Source organism: Anser cygnoides, chromosome 1, assembly GCF_040182565.1.
Source record: "Anser cygnoides isolate HZ-2024a breed goose chromosome 1, Taihu_goose_T2T_genome, whole genome shotgun sequence".
Lineage (NCBI taxonomy): Eukaryota > Metazoa > Chordata > Aves > Anseriformes > Anatidae > Anser > Anser cygnoides.
Genome location: NC_089873.1, coordinates 80,154,577 through 80,176,227, shown reverse-complemented (window position 1 = coordinate 80,176,227; position 21,651 = coordinate 80,154,577). Strand labels below are relative to the sequence as shown.

Genomic DNA, 21,651 nt, shown 5'->3' with positions numbered 1-21,651 from the left:
ATGGCCAAGGATCTCATGAAAGTGATACCCACCAAATACTTATCAACCAACAAGTCCTAGATAATTTTGAACAACACAATCCTCACACATTTAAAGCCATCTACAGTTCAAACAGGATGCAAACCAATTAATAACTGATGGAGATCTGGTTATATCACAGGCATTTATAGTTTCATATGGAAAATGAACAAGCAATTATTACATTAAACTATTAATTCAAGGCTAGCAAACACCAACCAGTAGTGGACTTCCCACAGTATTTCTTGCATTGCCTAGAGTCCCTAAAATCAGATGTACTTGCTTGAATTACTCTCCATTTTTTATGGGTCTTGCTCTTCCTGGTCTCTCTGCACATATTCCATGATACCAGCCATACTTTAACTCTTGCATGATTGGGAATTTCCACCTACCCAGGAGACTCTCATGCCTGTATCCTGTATCAGCTATTTTCTTTCTGCATGCTCCTCAAGATCTTAATTCATTATGAAAAATAAAGTAAGATTTAAAAAAAAAAAATACACACACCAACCAGAAGCTTTTATTGAGTGAAATTTCCCCGCTTCTTTCCTCAGCAGGAAAATAATCATGGCAACAAGAGGGAAAAAAAGACAATCCTAGAAGAGAAACAGAAAGTGCTTTTGTTGCAAGTCATATTCTTGTCTCTATTCTTATTTTGCAGTTTAAAATAGTAACGTATCCTCTTCTTTTATTTGTTTCTCAGAGTGTATCATCAGTCATTAGCTTCTTCTTTAATATCTGAAGAAAAAACAAATTCCTAAGACAATGTAATCTCACTTTACTCCATATTGCCTGAAATTTTTCAAATGTTTTTCAATGTTTTATGTTCAAATGTTTTATGTTGTGAAATTAAATACCCTCCCACCCACACTTGAACTTTTAAGGCACAGGACATCTTCCAGCAAACCTTTTTTGTTTCTAAAATGTAAGTCTGTAAATGGAAATCAAAACAAAAGCTATCCCTCCCCCTTCCCCTCTTCCTTCTCAAGAAGTTCTGCCTTGAAGAAACATGTATATACCTCTGGAAGTCTTAAAAATAAATCTGTCCTGTTTATTCATCTTAAGATGTCTGACACAAAACACAACTTAGCCACCTACTTTACTGACCCCATTTAGTCATCATTTCTAAGAGATGAATCTGAGAACTAGCTATTGGATAACTGGGCCAGTCCTAGAAAAAGAGTTCCATTCCCATTCATGCCACTGTTTTGATCCCATAACTGCATTCAAAGGAGCTACCGCTGTCTTGGAACACTTTCCTTATTCCAGACCCACTTCTCAAAAAAACAAAACAAAAACCAAGAAAAGTCAGCTGGCCTTTCAATTACCAGCAATACTCTCTCCCTTCTTGCTGCTGCTCTCTACTTCCTCTCTTTCAGCAAGTGATGTCAACTCTGGCTCTGTTCGGTGGCTCTGGTACAAACTCTGTCCTGGTGTTGTTATTTCCTTCTGTTTTCCCGTATGTGGCATGGATCCTAGTGTTGTTCCATTGGGCACTTGAAGGAAACATGGAGAGGAGGGCTGGCAAGGTGACTGGGTGTAGGAAGTTTGCTCTGATAAATATTGTCTTCCTGCTGTGCTAGAAGATGGCATTCGTGAGTGCGACTGATTCAAAAATGGAGCTCCCTGCATACAGAAATCATTCCAGGGGACAGCCTGATAGGCAGTGATGCCTGCTGAGGAAAAGGTAACAAAGAATAGTCAGAAGCATGAAAATAAGGAAATTAGGATTAAAACCATGTATATGTAAAAACGCATATGTTCTGCTTCTGACCATGTACTCAGTACAAAACAGTATTAATTATTCCTTAATGCTTACTGCAACAGAGCTGACATCACATAGTTATGAATATTAATTCTGTTGTTTACATTGCAGTATATTTATCCAGAACATTGCTATTAGGAAGGAAAAAAAAAATCAAGTCATAGCATTATAATAACCTAAAGAACATGTATCACTTTAACACAGATCCCAGGTGCATATAATGACATTAGAGAACACACCAAATTGTTTTCCCCCCCACACTCTTGTTTTCCAAATCTGCTTTGCAAAGCATGAGCTGGATGCTTAATCACCACTTTCATTTATTAAAGCTGCAATCCAGGAGTCAGAAATGGTGTTATTTTTTATTTTTTTTTTCCAAATTTGTATATATTAATTCAACTAAATTGCTCACATGCTTAAGTGAGAATTTAAGGTGTATCTACACTGGCAGTTTTTCTCCGCATTGCACTACTGGATCCCTGACCCCAGTTGTCCACACTGCATAAGAGTTACAGGATCTCCTTGGACAGAAGAGCTGTGTGCTGCTATTTATTACCCACTGTGCTCCAGAAAGAAATATGGAATAACAGTATCAACTCAGATGCTATTCCTTCAGCAATCTTCCTTCTTCAGTCCTAGCAAGGCTTGCACCTTTATACATACCTTTATGCTCGTGTGACAAGCCCAAAGGCACACAACACACACTTCTGGCATCACATTGTAAAAACTTTAATTTGGTGTGCTGGAATACAGCCCTCTCATTACTTCTGACACTTCAAATTGAAAAAACACAGAAAATAATTATTATGCCTTACAACCAGAGAGGAGAACCAGCCCAAGTGCTAGATAGCAGAGGTGCTGCCAACCTGTTCTAGAGAATATTAGCCATGAACAACAGTGTGAATGAGGCAGCTTGCACCAATCAGCCTGCAAGTCAGACTCCCTTCCCTGAAAGACCCACAAAAATAGTATAAAAACAGGAGCAGCATTTGCGATCTAAAGCATTTTGTTCTCTTATGTGAAGAGACATACTTTTTGGACCGTGACCTTAATTTAAGGAACATGATGGTCCAAGCAAATGAACTGATAAAGTTAGTGATCTTTCGATTGTACTTGGGCTTGAACAAATTCGAAATACAAATCACTGACACAAAATAAGGAGATTGATAATGCCATTTTTACCTAGTTACTTTTTAAGATTAAAGTACTTCAACATAGTTTTCTAAATAGTATTGCAAATTCATGTCAGAGGAAGAAAAGGAAGCTATATCCATATTCTCTCGGCCCCCATATCCCTAACTCTTCTTTTGCGCTACTGTAAGACACACAACATTATTTCAAAATCGTCTCTGCAGAAGTCCAGAGATAGAAGCCTGTTTTTCTTGCTGTCTCCAAGTACTCCATTTGCTGTGGCACCTTTTCACTTTGCACCCTTGACTGCTACCTACATACATCACAGGCACGTTAGTTTGTTCAATATTGCATTCCTGAAAGAGAGAAGTTGCTCTCCATACCCAAGGAAACCACTGCAGTACCTGACATACTCACATGGTAGTGTTCTCTCTGACACACAGACTAAGTAACTTTTGATTCAAATTAATGGATCACCCAACACTTAGAGAACAGAGGAGAAAAAAAGAAATAACAAAACATGGGCAGCATATACATGTATATTTATGCATGTGTACACACATTAAACCACTGATCATCCTGAACCTTTCAGGTACATTTAGTTACTCCAGAAGAGTAAGATTTCGAAGGATTTCAGAAATTTACCTGAGTTTCCACTCGGCTGCTGTAACACAAGCTGTCCCCCCATGTGGTTCTGTACATATCCCTGTGTGGCTCCTGCTGTCCCATAGGTGACAACCCCACTGTTGCCAGGTAAGGGAAGGAAGGAGGTACTGGACTCAGTGGGTGTTGTAGGAGTGAGGCGGACACTGGAGAGCACATTGCTGGCCAGGTGAACTGGCAGATGGTGGAACTGGGAGAGCTGGTGCTGCTGAGGATACTGGGGCAGTTGGTAAGTTCCACCCTGGCTGCTGTACTGACAGTACGGGGTCTCTATGCTGCCTGGAGACTCCAGCTGCTCAGGGTAATCACAGGAAACTGGTGAACACAAGCTGCAGCAAGCAAGGAAAAAAAGCAGTTCAAAGATCAGAGCAGGGTCAAGAGCTACAGCAACTTGTACAATAAACAATTGCTGTATCTTCCCCTTGACAATTCAAACCCTGATCTGACTCCAACCCTTTCTGTGAAATCCTAGGCACAGGACAAGAGCACCAGAAACCATCTGAGCCAAAAGCTTTCTCACAGCTTTTTCCACAGGATTCTTTAACACTGCATACTGGTAGTGACTACCTTTCCTTCAGTTCCTCCCAGTCTCAAAGGCACACTGCAGTGCTTAATGCATCCTCTCTCAAGATTTCCTGTTCACTGTGCTTCTGAACCCCACTTTCACTTGACACGCATGCAATTATTAAAAGGAATCACTTTACTGAAAGCAGGTGTCTTGTCCTACCATGCACGTTATACATTCTTTTCATACTCCATTTAAAGGAGTTTGCTTTCTTTTGCTCTCCATTCCCAGTCCCATGTCTAAATTCTCACATATGCTCCCATTTATTTCCTTATCCCATGTCCCGGCTTTGCCCCCCTCTCCCCCCCAAGGCTTCTCCCTCAAAGAGGATCTCATCTGTTCCTACCCTTGATTCTGGATGCTGTAAGTGAAGGCCTCCCTGGATCCATTTTCTTGACTGGACAAGCTGCATTCACTGTCAGGAGTGTCCAGCATCAAGGGAACAATATGGTTGCGGGGGTTGAAGGACAGGCTTAGAGGGAGGCTGGCCCTGCGAATGGGCGGAGGGCTGGGAAGACTAGGGAAGCACTCCATTCTGCTGGAACTGAAGTTGAACTGCAGTAATGTCTTTGTCTGAACTGCTCCACAAGCTGCCACCATTCCTGCCACTGAAGAGACTGTGAATAAAAAGAGAGACTGTCATACTAAAAACTGAAGAGAACAAGCACAGGGTCTAGCAAGAGTGGCAGAACAGAAAGGCAATATGTCAGTGAAAGAGTGGAGGTTAACCAGTGTGAATAAAAGTAAACGAGTAGCAGCACTGCTGCTGGAAAGCAAAAGGGAGTAGTAGCAAGCTCTCTGGAACACAGAATTATGTTTATTGGTTAAATAAAATTACCTTCATGATTTCAGTCTCTGCATACTGGATTTATTCAGCTCTCAAGAAGGCAGCCAAATGAAGCAAAGTACTTCCTGGAAAAAAGCCAGGAAAAAATCCCCCAGCCACCTTCCATCTCTATTGTCCTCTGGGAAGATCGTGCTGCACAGATTATCCTTTTGAAAAATATAATTGGTTTGAAAGAAATAAAAATGTACCGTTGGAGATCCACTGTCTAGGCCACTTTTTAAACCAAAATTTCTCTCCTGGTTTGGCATCTGATGAATCATGCCAAAACTAAACAACAAAAAAAAAAACAACAACAAAGATGGCAGCTGAACAGCCTTGGGAAAAAGCTGGGAGATGGAAAAGGAAACCAACACCTTTTGGTTTCTAGAGTCTTGTTTCGTGACCTGTCTCCTCAGTCACTGCTGGAAAAGGAGAGGGTAACAGTTTCCTACAGAGCAGCCTCTGTGGAAAGAGGACAATATAGGAAATGGAAAGGTCAGAAGCATATATGCTGGTGATCCAGAATAACAAGTATACACAGATGTTCAAGAAATTTGTATGTGGTGCAAGAGAACAAGATGCTTTTCTGTTAAGCCAAACAGCAAATTCTTACTCTTTAGAGAAATGTAACTGTCTTAAGGTGTGCAGCAGAATTGAAGTGATTTTTCATATCTAGCTAGGTTGAACCAGCGTAAGAATGATGCAGATATAAGAGAAGTATACACTGACATTATTGTTCAGATAGAATTAGTCTACTCCCACACACGGTAAAGCATTCAGGGAATGCTAGTAATATGAATAGTTTACAGCTGTACTTCACCCTTGCAGGCATACAGAGTAACATCAGATGTACTCCACCAGGTGTAAGCCAAAGGCCTTAAGCATAAAACCTAAGCATAATACTGCCATAGCCAGCGCAAGCAACCTTTAGAGAGTTTTGGAATGCATGCCCAGAGAACTGATAACGAGATTCCTCTTCGACCACTTGCAGCTCTATTTCTTAGACTCTGCAGAGAGCTGTGCAACTGTGCTCATCTTATTGCATCTTCCTACTTCTTTTTTTCCAAACTCACACCAACTACGAAAAGAGGCATTTATGACATTTCAGTGAAAACTTTTCAGACTCCTGATTTTGAGCTCACTTAGAAAAGTAGATCAAGATCTGGGATGGCTTCTATAAAGCACTCACGTTCCTAGACAATTCTCAGGGGTTTAGTTCTCAATTTGAACATATTTTTTCTCCATTTTGGGCAACCTTTATGAGGTTCTTGTCACATTCTCAGTCCTGTACAACAAAGCAAGCAGTCAAGACAATATTTAGTTTCCTAACAAGGCAAAATGGCTTAACCAGAAATGAAGCTGAAGATCTCTTCTAATTTATGAAAACATCCATTTGCACTGTTCCTCCTGACCCTTCTGGCCTAGAACAAAGTAGTTCACAAGGCTTTATGAAACAGCAGCCATTCAGGGCACAACTTACCTGAAAAACTATCTATGAAGTTTCAGTTCAATGACAGTAGAATTAGCTATTCTGCAGGTGGCCTTAGCCTTGCTCAGGATGAATGCAAGCAGTAGTAATAACATAGCCCAAGAAAAACACTTCTAAACCCACTTCCTCACCCACTGAGAAGTAAGTTCTATTTTTCAAAAAAATATTTTCAACATTTAGTGCAGATAATCTTTGTGGATCACACCAATAGGATCACGGACAACGATGCTGTGAAGATAGCACACTTGACTTCCAAAGAGCTGGTTCAACCTTTTCTACAATTTCTTCCACTTTTCAGTCCTTTCAAAAAGGACACTGAATGTGTATCTTCTGAATAAAGTAAGAAATGCAATACAGATAAATAATTCCTAGAAAAGTAGTATCTGCTAAAATGTGACACTGTATTTACAAAAGATTCCAGCACTCTGTTCAGTGTTGAATTCTGATCACTGGCTTGAGATCATACTTATATTCTACAATTCTACGACCATTCCAGACCTTGATGTAAAGACATATCCTCAGAAGGCTTTCCAGGGAACAGGTGAATGTAACAATACAATATTTTGTTCATTGCTTCCATTATTTCTGAGTTTTCACTCCGTGAGAAAACCTTGGGAATTTCTGGAGAGCAATTTAAAAATTTGCAGCTTCAGATCTCGCTTCAGTCAGTCTGTGAACCAGTCCTGGCATTACACTTGTCTTAACTTGAGAACAGCTACACAGCTGCTTTCCTGTACTATAGCTGCTTTCTCAGCATCCTGGCAGAGTTAAGACACCCATTCTTTAATGGGTTTCATAATTTCCAATGAATGGGATAGAGTCTTAAATGGAAAAAAAAAAGCATATATTTCTCTCCCAATGACTGATTTCAGTCTTTCACCAAACTTTAGAGGACTGAGACCTATGTTAGAGAGGTGTCTATGAATTTAAAAATGAGCATGGTCTGAACTGTGATGTTATATTCTATGAAGCTGCTTTCTCTGTTGTTAACAGACCAGATCACATGCACAACATTTGCTATTCGAGTGACACCTATCTGCTTTGGAGCCCTTCCTCTTGACAACTGCCATACGTGACTTTCTTAATCAAAACACATTATGCTGACTCCAGAAGGCCTTGGCATGAGACACCTGCCACAATTCTGGCAGATAACTAAGGAGCTGCTTGCAGACTGTTTGGGAGGCCTGGGGACCATGATTAACTGCTTACCAAGCCCAGGGTTGGGTACAATACAGGTGATGTTGAGCAACCAATCTAACTTCAGATGGTCTGCTTACAAGGACTGATTTCTCCAGCATCAAGAGTTCATCAAAAGACTCTGTTACTATGGGTCTGTCACACGCTATCCAATCCAGTTTCTTCTAAAACATGCCTGCGTAATCACAGCATTTACTAGAACATTAAGGGCCGCCATAAACCTCTTTGCAGATGCATCCTCTTCGTTACATTATTATAAATTATGAGAAGAAAAAGCATACATCTTGCAACTGGCTTCTTGAAAGTTAATCAACCTTAGGAGCAAAAGCATTCTTCAGTTACTGGAGTAAAGATCAGTAAGCTAACTTCAGCCTTTAACTATGCTGCTCAGGTAAGTATGTCAGTCTGATCTTCTAGATTTTCAGTAGGTTGGAACCTACCACTTCTTTAAAAGGTATGACTCTTGGTTGCCATATCAGCTCCACATCATCAGCTTTAAAGTAATTTGTTCAAAGGCCAGAATCCTGGATTATAGTGAACTCATTAGGGCTCGTGGAATTTATTTACTGTTCTTTGACAGATCATGTCAAACCTCCCAAAATTGCTCCCAAGATTCTTACTCCATTCCCATCTCTGCTACTGGGTAATCACAGGCTGGGCTCCCAACATGTGTCCTCAGCAAAAAAGCCACAGGAAACAAAACACTACCTACCAAAGTATTGGAGGACAAAAAAACCTCCTCAAACAAACCAGAGGCATAGAAAATAAAAGTTATTTCTTAAGGGGTAAGGAGACATAAGTATTTCTTCTGTCCACAAACAGCTTCAGCAAAGTAGGCATCATCAGTTAAATCCTCAGAAATTTCTTAAAATATGCAAAATTATCCAAGAACATGCACAACTGCCTGCCTAATTTGGCCTGAAGAACTGCTATAATTGGTAGTTTATGTACACACAGGGTCAGTGCTTACCTGCACAAACTTGACCTTGTTTTGCACATAAAAGGCATTTCACTGTACATGCATCCAAACTTTCCATAACACTAAGGGAGTTCAGTCAGAAGAAGCGTAAGAGAAATTGGGGTTTCATCTCTGAGCAACTATTTACGATTTAAGTCAGTAAATCAAAGAAATATATCCATAAGAAGTCTCAGACAAACAAGAGAAACTTCAAACAACTAGAAATATCAAATATAAACACACACACACTACTTTGTTTAAAGTAAGCTACCTGTCTAGTAAAAGTAGTATGAAAACAATTTTAAGATCAAGACAAGCTCAAGTAAGAATTTCTGAAGCACAAATCGACTCTAGTGGGGCTAACACCAAAACCAGAAACCCTAATTGCCAGAAAGAAACAACATATCTCAACTACAACTTGCTGACATTTCCAATCAACTTGTTTGGAGAACTGACCAAACAGTTAGACAACAACAAGGACAAAAAAGAAAAACAACACATAATCAGAACTACTGTCTAGAGAACAAGGAAAAACAAAGGAAAAGAAAGCACTGAGCACTCTCCAAAGGTGTCAGCTAACAGATCATGCTGTTCTCATATATGTAAGTCATTTGCTTGTCCAGCTGAAAGTGGTTAAACACTGCTATCAAGGAAAGCATCTGAATAATCACCCCCTTAGGCCACAATCTGAGTGCAACTACAGCATTGCACAGGTTGCAGGTTACTTTCCTGAAACATGCCATCAGCTGTTTCCACTGAGGCCACTTTTACTAGCTTTTGCCTTGTCCATTGATGAGCTTTTTATTCATTTGTTCGCTCTTATTTTGCTTTTTACTTTGGATCTTATACCATCCACGTTTTGTCGCCTTTATTTTCTTAACATTTCTAATAAAGAAAGAAGGTGAGCCCTGAATGGCCCTATTTATTGGCAATTTTTTTTTTCTGAACAAGGCTGAATGAGTCTGCCTATATACAATGCCAGATTGAGGGGCTGGGTGGAGGGAAGAAGGCTTAATTCCTCATGGTTGTGCTATCCCACCCTTAGTAAGGCAATGTTTTGAGAGACGCTTTTCCTGTGATTGGGCTATGCAGCTCCCTCTCCTATGTGGACTCTACGTATTTAGTAGCATACTTTTCCTTCAGAAAGAGCAGTAACTTAGATCTCTACTGTACCTAGACAACAATTTTCTCATAACTTGTAGAAATGTAACTTTAATACTTTCACCTTCTGTTGCATTTGATTGAGTCAAACAAACATGGCAGGAAGGGTGGGTTTCTTAAACAGTGTGCAACCTGTGTGTGGCACTTTATGCACACCACACACCTCCCTGCCCTCAGGAAACCAGGAAAAAAAAAAAACAATCACTGAACCTCAGTTTGTGTGCAAATCATGCCTCTTTTCTGCAAAGAGATTTAGAAATGGTAATTTACTTTTTTTCCCCCAAACAGATCTGTATCTAGAAAGCATTTACCAGCCTTAGATAGTATAACTAGATTTCATTACTTCTTTCCCAGCATGAAGAGAACAAGGAAAAAGTTTGTTCTCTTACACACACCTAGCAGAATGAAGTATATTCTCACCTTCCCATGTCCTTAATACTGAAGATACTGGGGTTTCATACAAGTGAAGAAAGCATGTATTTCATAAAAGCTAGAATTACACACAGTAAAAGAAATACATGACAGAAGCAAGTTAGAAGGATTCAGGGAGTAAAAAAAATAGATACCTTTATCGGTTATTTTCTCACGTACCCAATCCAGTCTCAGGGACATTCACATCGTGCAAAGAATTCAGACAGGACATTTCTTTCCCAACAGAAAAACTGTTTGGGTTTTCCACATCAGGAACTGCATCCCAGTGTGCAGATTCTCCGGAAAAAATTGCTCAGTACAGACAGATGACAAGATCACATCCCTGAATGCAAATTTATTTCTTTAACAGACATATTCTCTCCTGACTAAATAGCATGACTGCAGATGTACTTTAGGAACCAGGAGAGTTCTGCAGACAAGTATAGAAACATGAGGATGTTTGCTTTGTTTCCTTTAAGTAAATTATTTTGCAAATCTTGGTCTTTATCTAATTAAATACAGGCCTCAATGACTGCACTACTTCATCATTCTGGAAAGCAGTGAATTATTCAAACACTTTGACCATGTTTACTCTGTTGCACGAAGAGGAAAAACTAACTAACTTAATTACAGTCATATTGGTTAAACAGCTCATAGAGTTAAGGTAGTCCTTGCCTTGAGATTGAAGATTGACAGGCATATTTAAGTGATAGAAGTGCTAAATTACAGTATAACAAGAAAGTATCTCTAATAAGTATCTCTCTTTTAACATATGTTTATTTATTAGCATTCTAAACTTATTGATAGGTTCTTACATTTGCTTTCTACAATGCCAAAGTATTTTGTCAGGTATCAGTACTATTAAGATAAATTAAAGTCTCTGGGTCGTATTAGAAAGTGACCTGCACAGAATTGCTCTTAATACTGATAAACTAATACATTTATAATACAAGGGGTCAGAAATGTTGGCATGAATTTCAAAAGAATGAATTACACTAGAGAGCAGAAAAATACTGTACCACCTGTTTGCACGTCTATTGTCTGGGATATCCGTCCCTAAGGACGTGGTGAAATTTACATTATTTTAAAAATATTTTCAAGTTGTGCCAACTTGGAAAAGTAAACATATACATGAAATGCTTTAGGGAACATTCCTGACTCCAAGGAATGCTACAATATTCCACATGTGAATACACAATTGAACAAATCCTCTCTTCTTTGCTTGCCATCAATCTTGAAAGTCTAAATGCCGCTCAGATAGAAAACTGATCCAACAGCACACCCCATTGACTTTCAACAACACTGCAATAGCAATTAAACGTGGATATATGCTTGGGAACTCACCTAGTCTCATCCTGTCAAAGTCTTACAAAGACTGGTAATTTGCACTATTCATACATGTTTGGGGAAGTTAAAAAGCCTCTTCTGGAGACAGAAAGGTATGCAGTTCCTGAGGAAAGGCTCTACACTCCAATGGCTTAGACAATGCACCTTCCTCACAAAGCTCACTGCATTACAGGTTGCAGCCAGAACACTACAGTCTAAACCAGAACAAGGGATGTGTATATCCACCCCAAAGAGTATGTAACAGCCAGTGCAGTACTTTCATCATGGTTTGGAAAAGCACCTCCAGCAGTACCAGTATCATAGAGCTGTAACAGAAGAATGCCTCAATCGTGTATCCTTATGAAGTCATACTCAGAATTCCTTGCTGAGTAATAGTACGTGAATGAGTAAGAACAGCAAATCTGGCTCTAGTGTTAGTATGGATGCACCACCCAATACAGCCATTAACTTGATTAGGAGGGAGCTGTTAAACTTGGTATCACTTCTTGGACTGATGGGGTTGGGCTCCCCAGTGACCTTAAGACCAGTGTCTGTGAATCTACCAGCACCACCAAAAATTACTGCAAGAATACCTACACTGATATTGGTCTCACCTGAGGAGGAAGCAAGCGGCGCTGAATGCCCAGTGAGCAGGCTGGAGCAGTTCCCAGCTGTAGTGTCTACATTCAACACAGAAGACTGGTCATGAACAAAGTCAGGCAATGGAGGCATGGGCAGAAGAGGGACTCTGGAATTACACATAAAAAGTATAAGCACAGACCAGAAGACAAGACATTACCACAAAACACACAACCCAGCTACCCTACAACAGGAAAATGCTAGATCATTAGCAGGTGGAAACAGAAATATTAGCTGACTTATGAGTGCAATGAGACACAGGGCAATTGATGCTGTATCAAGCAGTATTTGGGGAAGTGGTTCTGGACTACCAGTGTAGAAAGGACAGACAGCAGGGACAGCGCAATGAAGTCAGTCAAGTGGTCTCCAATCTCTCACTTAACTATTCTGTTTTTATCTTCTCATCTCAAGATTCTTGCTCCAAATTGCCATAAATGTCTCCCCCTGGAGACAAACTTCTCCTACCCACACACTTGAAAGACCACCCACCCTCTCACATATTCCCTTTTCTCTCCAACATAAGTATTCCAAGATCAACTCTGAAAGGTGCTAGCTTGTATTTCTTCAGATAAGCCCATCTCTTTGTAAGACTGATCTGAGCAAGCAGCATGTCCATCACCAAGTGGAAAAAAAACACGTGAAAATGGAAAGCAATGGTGGAAGGAGGTTGGGATAAAAGATTTCTCAAGTTCCCACAAAGGGCTTGGCCAGCACATATACAGAAACTAAAAATGTAGGACTGACTCCACAGATCCCTTTATCTCATTTTCTGCTCTCCATGTAATCTCAGCAAGAGGGCTTTCAACAGTTATTTCAAAACAGTATTACAGGGTAACCAAAAGTTCTCTTAAGAGGACCCACTACAATTTGCCCACAAGTCTGTCAGGCTGGAAAATACAGAAGGACTACAAAGGTCTGCTACAAAGGTCTAACTCAATGGTGTAGTTCAGCATGGCTTAAATGCAAAAGGCACAGGAAAAAAATTAATTTGTTAGGTATCTATTGTGGAGAAATGAGGAAAATAGATTTCAGTCCCTCACCCAGAACTGTCTGTCCCTGTAGGGACTGACAGGGCTGATGCTGAGTATTTTTTCTTGCCTTTCACATTCAGCTTCTCTGTTTTTCGCCACTTTGCCCTGCGATTCTGAAACCAGACCTGATAAATAGAAAGAAAGGATACATTCAGGAAGGAAATGATCTACATACAGGAACACAGGCAAAGAAGCAGCAATAACTGCCTCCATGCATCACTAGGTGAATCCAGAACTCTCAAGAAACCTTTCTTCCACAGAACATCTGGAAGATTCACTGCAGAGAGGACCAACAGCAGAAAAATACCCCAACCAGCTTCCTGTGTTGCCCACAACAGAACCTCCAAGATAAAAGAGTTCAATCTCCTTAGTCTTTTACCCACCCACTTGTCTCTTCACAGAAAACAGGAAGAGATGATGGAGTACACAACAGCAAGCTCCACTGTCATTTTGGTATTTTTGGGGGTGAGTGAGGATTGGTGATTGTTCATACACTGTCCATCCACAGGAGCCACGCTCTTATCACTGCAGCCTCTACCCCATTACTCATGAGCTCCTCTTTCCTTTCTACTCAAGCTCCTCCTTCCTGCCTCAGTCCCTCTCCCTGTTGTTTTCTGGTACTGATCCCACAGTCAACACTGTTACCCACACAGCCTTACCATGATACGCTGTGGTGTCACCCCAACCACAGTTGCAATCTCCCTCCTCTTCTCATTATCAGGGTAGTGGTCTTCCTGGAACATCTTCTCCAACTCTTCTAGCTGCTCTAGAAATGATGCATTGTTCAAAGAGAGAGAGATAGGGAATATGTGATAAGGAAGCAAACCAATAAAAACAAGAGAAAAGAGACAGAAAAATACAAAAATGAACTTTTTTACTATTCTTAGAAATACATGAACATAAGGGATATTTTCTTAAAAGCAAGCACAAAAATAAACAAGTGTCTTCTTCCACAGTAAAACAAGGAGCATTGCTAGCAATACTTTAAAAGCAAGGCACTCAGCAACCTTTATTTGAAGAAGTTCTCACATTTAATACTGCAAAATGCATTGCACATACCATTTAGAGCAGTTCAGCATCTCTGTGCTGTGCCTTCAGTATGGTGTAAGAAACACTGGTGCTGTTGGCACTATAAGTGCCACTGTCTACCATCAGGTTCCCCATTATCTACCTGCACTATAGAAGGTACGTGACTTCTTCCTGACAGGTTGCAGAATTTCTGGGTTGTCACATAGCTCTTTTTTTTCCTTGGTTTCACCATGGCTACTTCCAGATTCCAGGAATGAAGACAGCTTGTAGGACTGCTGAGCTGCAACACTGGCTGAAGGACATTTGGATGATCTGCAAGTAGTTGGGCCACATGCATCCTGTAATGATGCTAGCCTGCAGAGATCTCCAGAGATGGCACTAGTGGCTTTCTCAGCACACATTCCACTTCTGTCATTATTTTTCTTTGTCCCCTTTTCAGTCTCGTCCGAATAATAAACCTCACACTGTTCATGTGACTCTGACTTATCTGTGGGTTCCTGTGCAAACTCAACCACAGGAAGTAGGGGCACTGAATTCATGTCACTGAGGAAATTTGTCAGCTGTCCAGACGCTGAGGCAAAGTTGATTGGGCAGTCAAGGGCTGCAGAGTCTTCAGAAGTTGACGCAGCTGCCTGCAGCATGCAGTAACTGCCATCTCCCTCCTCTTCCTTCACAAGACTGGTCCTATCTTCTCTTCCCAAACTATTCTCAACTTCCTCTTTTATAGTTGCACTTTGGAACACCGATGGCACATTGCATCCTGTACCATGCCCGCCAACAGGATCAGCATCTATCACAAAGTGCTCAGTGTTCAGTAACATGTCCTCCCCCTTGTTCTTGCACTCTGCAAGGGAAAAATGAAAAACAACACCCCCCACACCAACCCAAACGCGCACTGTAAGCCAGATGTGCCTAGATTTCAGTTACGGGAGAGGTACTGAAACACAACAGTGGAAAAAAAAAAAACAGCTGGGGAATTCAGAATGAAAACTGACCAGGATAGAGTGCTGCTAGAAGAGCAACAGAAAAGAATGCGATATGGCTAACATGGAGATATTCAAACATCTGAGACTAGAAAAGCCTCATCTTGAAAATGAAGATGCCTGCAAAAAAAAAAAAACAATTAACTTCAAACCACAGGAAGAATTAATATCAGATATAGAGAATAAAGATAAGGGTGTGTATTACAGATACAGTAGAATTTGTAAGGAGACGAGCACTGGGAATAACAAAGGTCTTTCAAATAAAGAATAAAAATCAGATGACATATCAAGTCCCTAAGTGACCCCTTACTAAAATAAGCAAAAAACAAATACAAGCCAAATTCTGGCCTACTCTGTCAGCAGTGATTATCTGACAAATGACGCCACTTCTTGATTATAGAGGTTTCTGTTTCTATCATACTGAAGTTTACCAAGGAAAAGATAATGAATTATTTTATAATGAATATGATAACGAATAAACTTCTAGTAACTTTCTTACATTAGCTTTCCCCAGCTTCAGGCACAACACTAATGAATAGCAGACCTACAGAATGGGTAATGAAATAGCTGGCTGAGGACAAAAATAGGTGAAGTTTGACCAAGTTTAACAAAAAGCATAACTGCATCACACTAATAGAGATCAAAAAGTAGACGGTAAGTCAGAAATAACACAGCAAGAGAAATAAAGTAGGCAACTACTACCGTAACAGAATAAAAAAAATAAGCATTATTCTTTTCCAGCTGACACGTATGTTTTCAAACCATGAAAACCTGCTGATTGTCTCTGAATGTATGCAGAACTGACTGTGTTCTCTGTTATTTTATTTCTAGAAGGTGACTATTCCTTAAGAATAGAAAGTAGAGTAACGGAACCATCTAATCACTTCTTTATGGAAAGAGGAAGATTTGAGCAGATTGTTGGTAGCATTTCAATTTTAAGTGCATACAGAGAAATTTGGCAATTTAATTTTTTGGAAACAAAAATATCTAAGAATCATTTAATTTCACTCTATCCTACTTCTGACATACATTAGTGCAATGCCAAAATAACATACTTGCTTTTTGCCTCAATGTTTTTTTTTCTTAAACAATTGTTAAATCAAGTAAGAACCTCACAAAACCAGTCAGCTGTGTGAATGTTGATGGAAGTATGAAGGGACAACAGGCTGTTTTCAAGACCTTCCAATTTTCCTTTTTACAGAATTAAGAGAACTGAATTAGTTGTATTGGAAAGAGACAGGAAACTATGTACCCGTAATAATTTGATCTTATTAAGCAGCAAGTTCCCACTGCTGTTAAATGAGATGAAATATACAAATAGGGAGGGCCAAGAACTGAGTGAGGCAGAAGTTGGCTATGTTTTACATGATTCCTTTTTTCACTGTCCTCCCTGCTGTATTTGAACTTGTTTCAGTCCTGCTCTTGCTCATTATGCAAGAAAGCTAATATTTTCACATCATCCATTCTGTCAAATTCTGCCTTAAAAAAAAAAAATAGTATTTTCAGCTTCATGTTTTGATTTAAGAAGGCTTTTTACTTGTATGTGCTTACATCAAAAAATACATTTCAAAGTCACGTGTGTGCCCCTTGTGTCTACAGTAGAGACAGATCAACAGCAGGGATTTTGCACCACCTGCAGAAATAATCCTTCATGAAATAGAAATCGCTACCTCTATTTCTAAGACATACAGCAAAAGCCTGACAACATATAACTTAGTATTGCCAAGAAGAGGTCTGAAATGAAAATAAAGTTCAGAAAGACAGGACCTTCATGGCAACAACTAGGGAGTTACCAACACACCCCTTTCTTCCATCATTGCTATTGCAAGCGACCAGACTGAACAACACTTGCCCCATTTTCAGATAAATAATCTTAAACAGAAGGGATTTTAACTGGCTGAAAAAAATCATACTAACAGAGTCTGGAATGCCTGAAGGTGCAGAAGCAGGAAGCAAAGTCATCTTTTTCTCCTCACAGCTACCCTCTCAGAAGTTACTAGAACAAGGCAGCCACTTGCACAGTGACAGCAAGACTTTGAAGGTTGGTTTGAATGTTTGGTACAAAGCAACCTGTACACACAGGGAGAAACATGAACTTCGCAGAGCCATCCACACAAGCTCAAAGATGAAAATTGAACAGTGGGTGAGGGATGTAAGTGCTACCAGTCTAGAAACCCTGCAGCAGCAGGACCCCATTACTGATACGAAGCAAGTATATATAGTGACATGAAGGGAAGACCAACAGCCCAGCCTTCTCGCTTTTACAATCCCAGAGACAAGTGCCACACAGATGCCCAGCCAGCAGCAGCTCACTGCCCCCGAACCAGCGAGGGCACCCCAAACAAAATGGCGGCACCCCAGCGGCACAAAAAGTGGCCTAGGGGAGGTGGTGAGGGAGTTATCCTCCGCCGGGGCTGCTCCCTAGGCTCGTTATCGGGTGCCTCCCCTCCAAAACTGAGAAGAGCCAGTGCCCCATCCCTGCGGCGGGACCCTTACCCAGCCCTTGAAGCACCCGCTCCTCCTTCGCTCCCGCCCCGTCCATGCCGGCTTGGCGGCGGCCGGTCCGGCTCGGCTCAGCCTGGTAAATGGCGGCAAGCCCCAGCGGGCTCATCAGGGCCACCTGCGGTACCAGCCGCCTTCTGGGCAGAGCGTGGCCCAGGCTGCCGGACCGACCTACCTCAGCCGCATGGGGGGCGGCAGAGGCGGGCTCCCCCAGCGGAGGAGTGGGACGACAGCGCTCAGCGGCATCGTAGCTAAAGTGGAGGCAGCCTGGAGAGCCCTGACGGGCCTGGTAGCGAGCCGCTGGTGGCCCGTTGTGGCGACTGGGGCTAGCACCTGCTTGCCCTCTACCCGTTCAGGCGCCATCTCCTGAGGGAGACAATGTATGAAGACACTCGTCTAAGACCACCTGAAAGATTGTGCTCCCAAAGTTTGCGTGAGAAGTGGGTTTAAATATCACTAATGGCATGCATTTGGAACCCAGATGTTACAAAATTGATTTGTGTAATAGATCACGCTGAATGAGATAAACCTCATTATCTTCCCTTGTGGGATGGCAGCAAGACAGCTTCGTTTTTTGTGTGCTCTGGCTGTAGCTGTTTTGAAATACTTCTAATTCTCCATAAACTAGTAGTTACAGGAAATAAGTGGCACTTCTTGACTTTTTGGTGCTGTCATCTTGCATTGTTTTCATACTTAAAAGTCTTTTAATAAAAATAAAAATCAAGGCTCCTAACTCAGTGATACCAGGCAATTAGTACTCTCATGCTACAAGTGTTTTCATCAGCTCTGATAAAATTTAAAACAGCTTTGCGTACTTGCAGGTGAGAACACAAGATGTAGGGGAGGAGTGAACCAAGTCTGTCTTATCTGAGTTCTTTCTTGCTTTGCGCAGCTGATGGAGAGACCTGTACTGTAACTTGCATGGATGACAATGGTTCTGAAAATCAACTCTTCTTCTCTTGCATCTTCCATGTTCAGCTTTTCTAACCACTGAGTGAAGTGGGGCTGGCTCTAAACACAATTTGTATGTCTGCAAACAAGACAGACAGTCCTTGCTTAATGAATGTGATTTGCTTAATTGTGTTCTGCTCCACCATGATGAAACATCCTTCATCCTCATCTTGGTTATAGGCTCGGTATCTTAATGCTGGCATTCTCCTATTGTGCGTTTTCCCATACATCCTGTTTTTGTTACAAGGCTCACTCTAGCATCCAGGGTCATGCATCTGCAGATGCTTTCACTTGAGTGTTGTTACATTGTGTTAAATGAGTGTAAACTGAAGCAGGTGCACCAGCATTCTGAAGACAGTACAATTAGTATGACAGTGCACCTGGTTCCGCCACAAAATACAAGACATGCTAGCTGGAATGTTACTGTAGCTAAAATGACATTTAATTTCTTAGAGGCATTCAGCTGACCAGACACAACTCTGATCTTGGAGTGGATGGGATTAATTTTATCTAATCAATATTAGATAAAAGCACAAAGATAAAAATTAAAAACTGCTTTAGAAGTTCCTGTCTCTGAGCAATGTTATGTTTGTTTACTGAATTCTGGTCATAATGTCAGCTTTTTCTAGCATTCTGAAGAAGAATAAGAACTGTGGAGAATGCTTTCATTTATTCCTTCAGAAAGGATGGACACTTTTTTTTTTTGTAATGGAAAAAAATAGCACAAATAACATTCCATTTTGAGACGTAAACCAAGAATTTTCCAGGTTATCCACAACACTTTTAAAATGTAACTTGTGCCTGTATTTCATTCATGTTCTTACCACAAAATAAATGAGTGCAACTGCCCCCATCTACAGGTTGTCTTTAATGTTTTTATCTCTCAACAGTATGGAAATACAGATTTTTTTTTCCAGTTATGCTATATATGTCCCCAAATGTTCCTGTGGAAGACATAGGAGCCAACACAGAAACTCGGTGGGATGACTCACACAATAGAGTGCTGGAATGGAAAATATAAACTCTACAGAAGGAATAAGCTAGGAAGGAGAGGCAGTGGGGTAGCCCTGTATTTTAGGGAGTCTTTGTCTTGAGCTTAATGGTGGTGACGATAGGGTTGAGTATTTACGGGTAAGAATCAGGGGGAAGGAAAACTAGGCAGATGTCATGGTGTGAGTCTGTTAGAGACAGCCCAACCAGGCTGAAGAGGCAGATGAAATATTCTCTAAGCAGCTGGGAGAAGTCTCACAATCGCTAAGTCTTGTTTTCAGGGGAGCCTTCAACTTACCAGATGTCTGCTGGAAATACAGCTGAGGAAACAGTTTGGGAGGTTTCTGGAGTATGTGGAAGTTCAGTTCCTGACATAGCTGTTGAGTGAGCCAGCTCAAGGCACCCTGCTGGATCTTTTGCTTATGAGCAGAGAAGGGCTTGTGGGTGATGTGAAGGTTGGAGGATGTCTTGGGCATAGTGGTCATGAATTAGTAGTTTTTGATTCTTGGAAAAATCAGGAGGATGGCTAGCAGAACAGCCACCTTGGACTTCCAGATGGCAAACCTTGGTCTGTTTAGGAGATTGGCTAAGAAAGTCCCTTGAGAGGCTGTCCTGAAAGGCAAAGGAGTCCAGGAAGGCTGAACACTCTTCAAGAAGGAAATCTTAAAGGTACTGGAGCAGGCCATCCCCATGTGCTGAAAGACAAGCTGGCGGGGAAGAAGACTAGCCTTGCTGAATAGAGATCTTTGGCTGGAACTCAGGAAGAAAAAAAAAAAAAGAAAAAAAATATTTATGATCTTTGGAAAAAGGGGCTGGCCCTAAAGAGAACTACAAAGATGTTGTGGAGCTATGTGGGGAGAAAATTAGAAGGGCCAAAGCCCAACTGGAGCTTAATCTGGCTACTGTCATTAAAGACAAAATGTTTATATAAAAAATGTTTATATAAATACATTAGCAACAAAAGGAAGACTAAGGAGAATCTCCATCCTTTTTTGGATGTAAGGGGAAAACATAGTGACAAAGGATGAGGAAAAGACTGATACTTACTGCCTTCTTTGCCTCACTCTTTACTAGTAAGACCAGTTGCTGTCTAGGTACCCAGCCCTCAGAGCTGGAAGATAGGGGTGGGGAGCAGATCTCCAGGGAGATCCCAGTTGACTGGAGGCTAGCAAATGTGATGCCCATCTACAAGAAAGGTCAGAAGGAAGACCCAAGGAACTACAGACCTGTCAGTCTGACCTTAATGCCAGGGAAGGTTATGGAGCAGATCATCCTGAACACCATCATGCAGCACACACAAGACAACCAGGCCCAGTCAGCATGGATTTAAGAAAGGCACATCCTGCTTGACTAACCTGATCTCCTTCTGTGACAAGGTGACCTGCTTAGTGGATGAGGGAAAGGCTGTGGACGTCTACCTAGACTTTGGTAAAGCTTCTGACACTGTTTTCTACAGTATTCTTCTGGAGAAACTGTCTACTCATGGCTTGGACAGGTGTATACTTTGCTGGGTAAAGATCTGGCTGGGTTGCCAGGCCCAAAGAGTTGCAGTAAATGGAGTTAAATCCAGTTGGAGGCTAGTCAAAAATGGTGTTCCCCAGGGCTCAGTATTGGGTTCTCTTTCATTTTTTGTCAGTGATCTGGACAAGGGGATCAAGTGTACCCTCAGTAAGTTTGTAGATGGTACCAAGTCAGGCAGGAGTGTTGATCTGCCTGAGGGTAAGAAGGCTCTACAGAGGAAACTAGATAAGCTGGACTGATGGGCCAAGGCCAACTGTATGAGGTTCAACAAGGCCAAGTGCCGGATCCTGCACTTGGGGCAAAACAACCCCACATAGTGCTACAGGCTGGGGGAAGAGTGGTTGGAAAGCTGCCTGTTGGAAAGGGACCTGGGGGAATTGGTCGATAAATGGATGAACATGAGCCAGCAGTGTACTCAAGTGGCCAAGAAGGCCAACAGCATCCTGGCTTGTATCAGGAATATCGTGGCCAGCACAACTAGCTGATTGTTCCTCT

At 41.2% G+C, this 21,651-nt stretch overlaps 1 protein-coding gene across 1 annotated transcript; it reads right to left on the bottom strand.

Moving 5' to 3' along the window:
- Nucleotides 1-516: 516 nt before the first annotated feature.
- On the bottom strand, nt 517-18,018 carry NOBOX (NOBOX oogenesis homeobox). The gene is made up of 9 exons (XM_013195996.3): nt 17,689-18,018; nt 14,352-15,053; nt 13,840-13,946; nt 13,190-13,305; nt 12,125-12,258; nt 4,489-4,759; nt 3,560-3,906; nt 1,347-1,694; nt 517-756 (listed from the first exon to the last, which is right to left on the bottom strand). Exons 1-9 carry the CDS (start codon nt 17,801-17,803, stop codon nt 731-733), a joined length of 2,166 nt encoding a protein of 721 aa, XP_013051450.1. The 5' UTR covers nt 17,804-18,018; the 3' UTR covers nt 517-730.
- Nucleotides 18,019-21,651: the final 3,633 nt, after the last annotated feature.

Coding starts and splice junctions, on each gene's coding strand:
- NOBOX (XM_013195996.3), bottom strand. CDS start 17,803: ATGAGCCCGCTGGGGCTTGCCGCCATTTACCAGGCTGAGCCGAGCCGG. Junction 13,306..13,839: donor TGACACCACAGCGTATCATG/GTAAGGCTGTGT, acceptor TCTATTTATCAG/GTCTGGTTTCAGAATCGCAG. Junction 757..1,346: donor GAAGGGAGAGAGTATTGCTG/GTAATTGAAAGG, acceptor TTTTTTCTTCAG/ATATTAAAGAAGAAGCTAAT.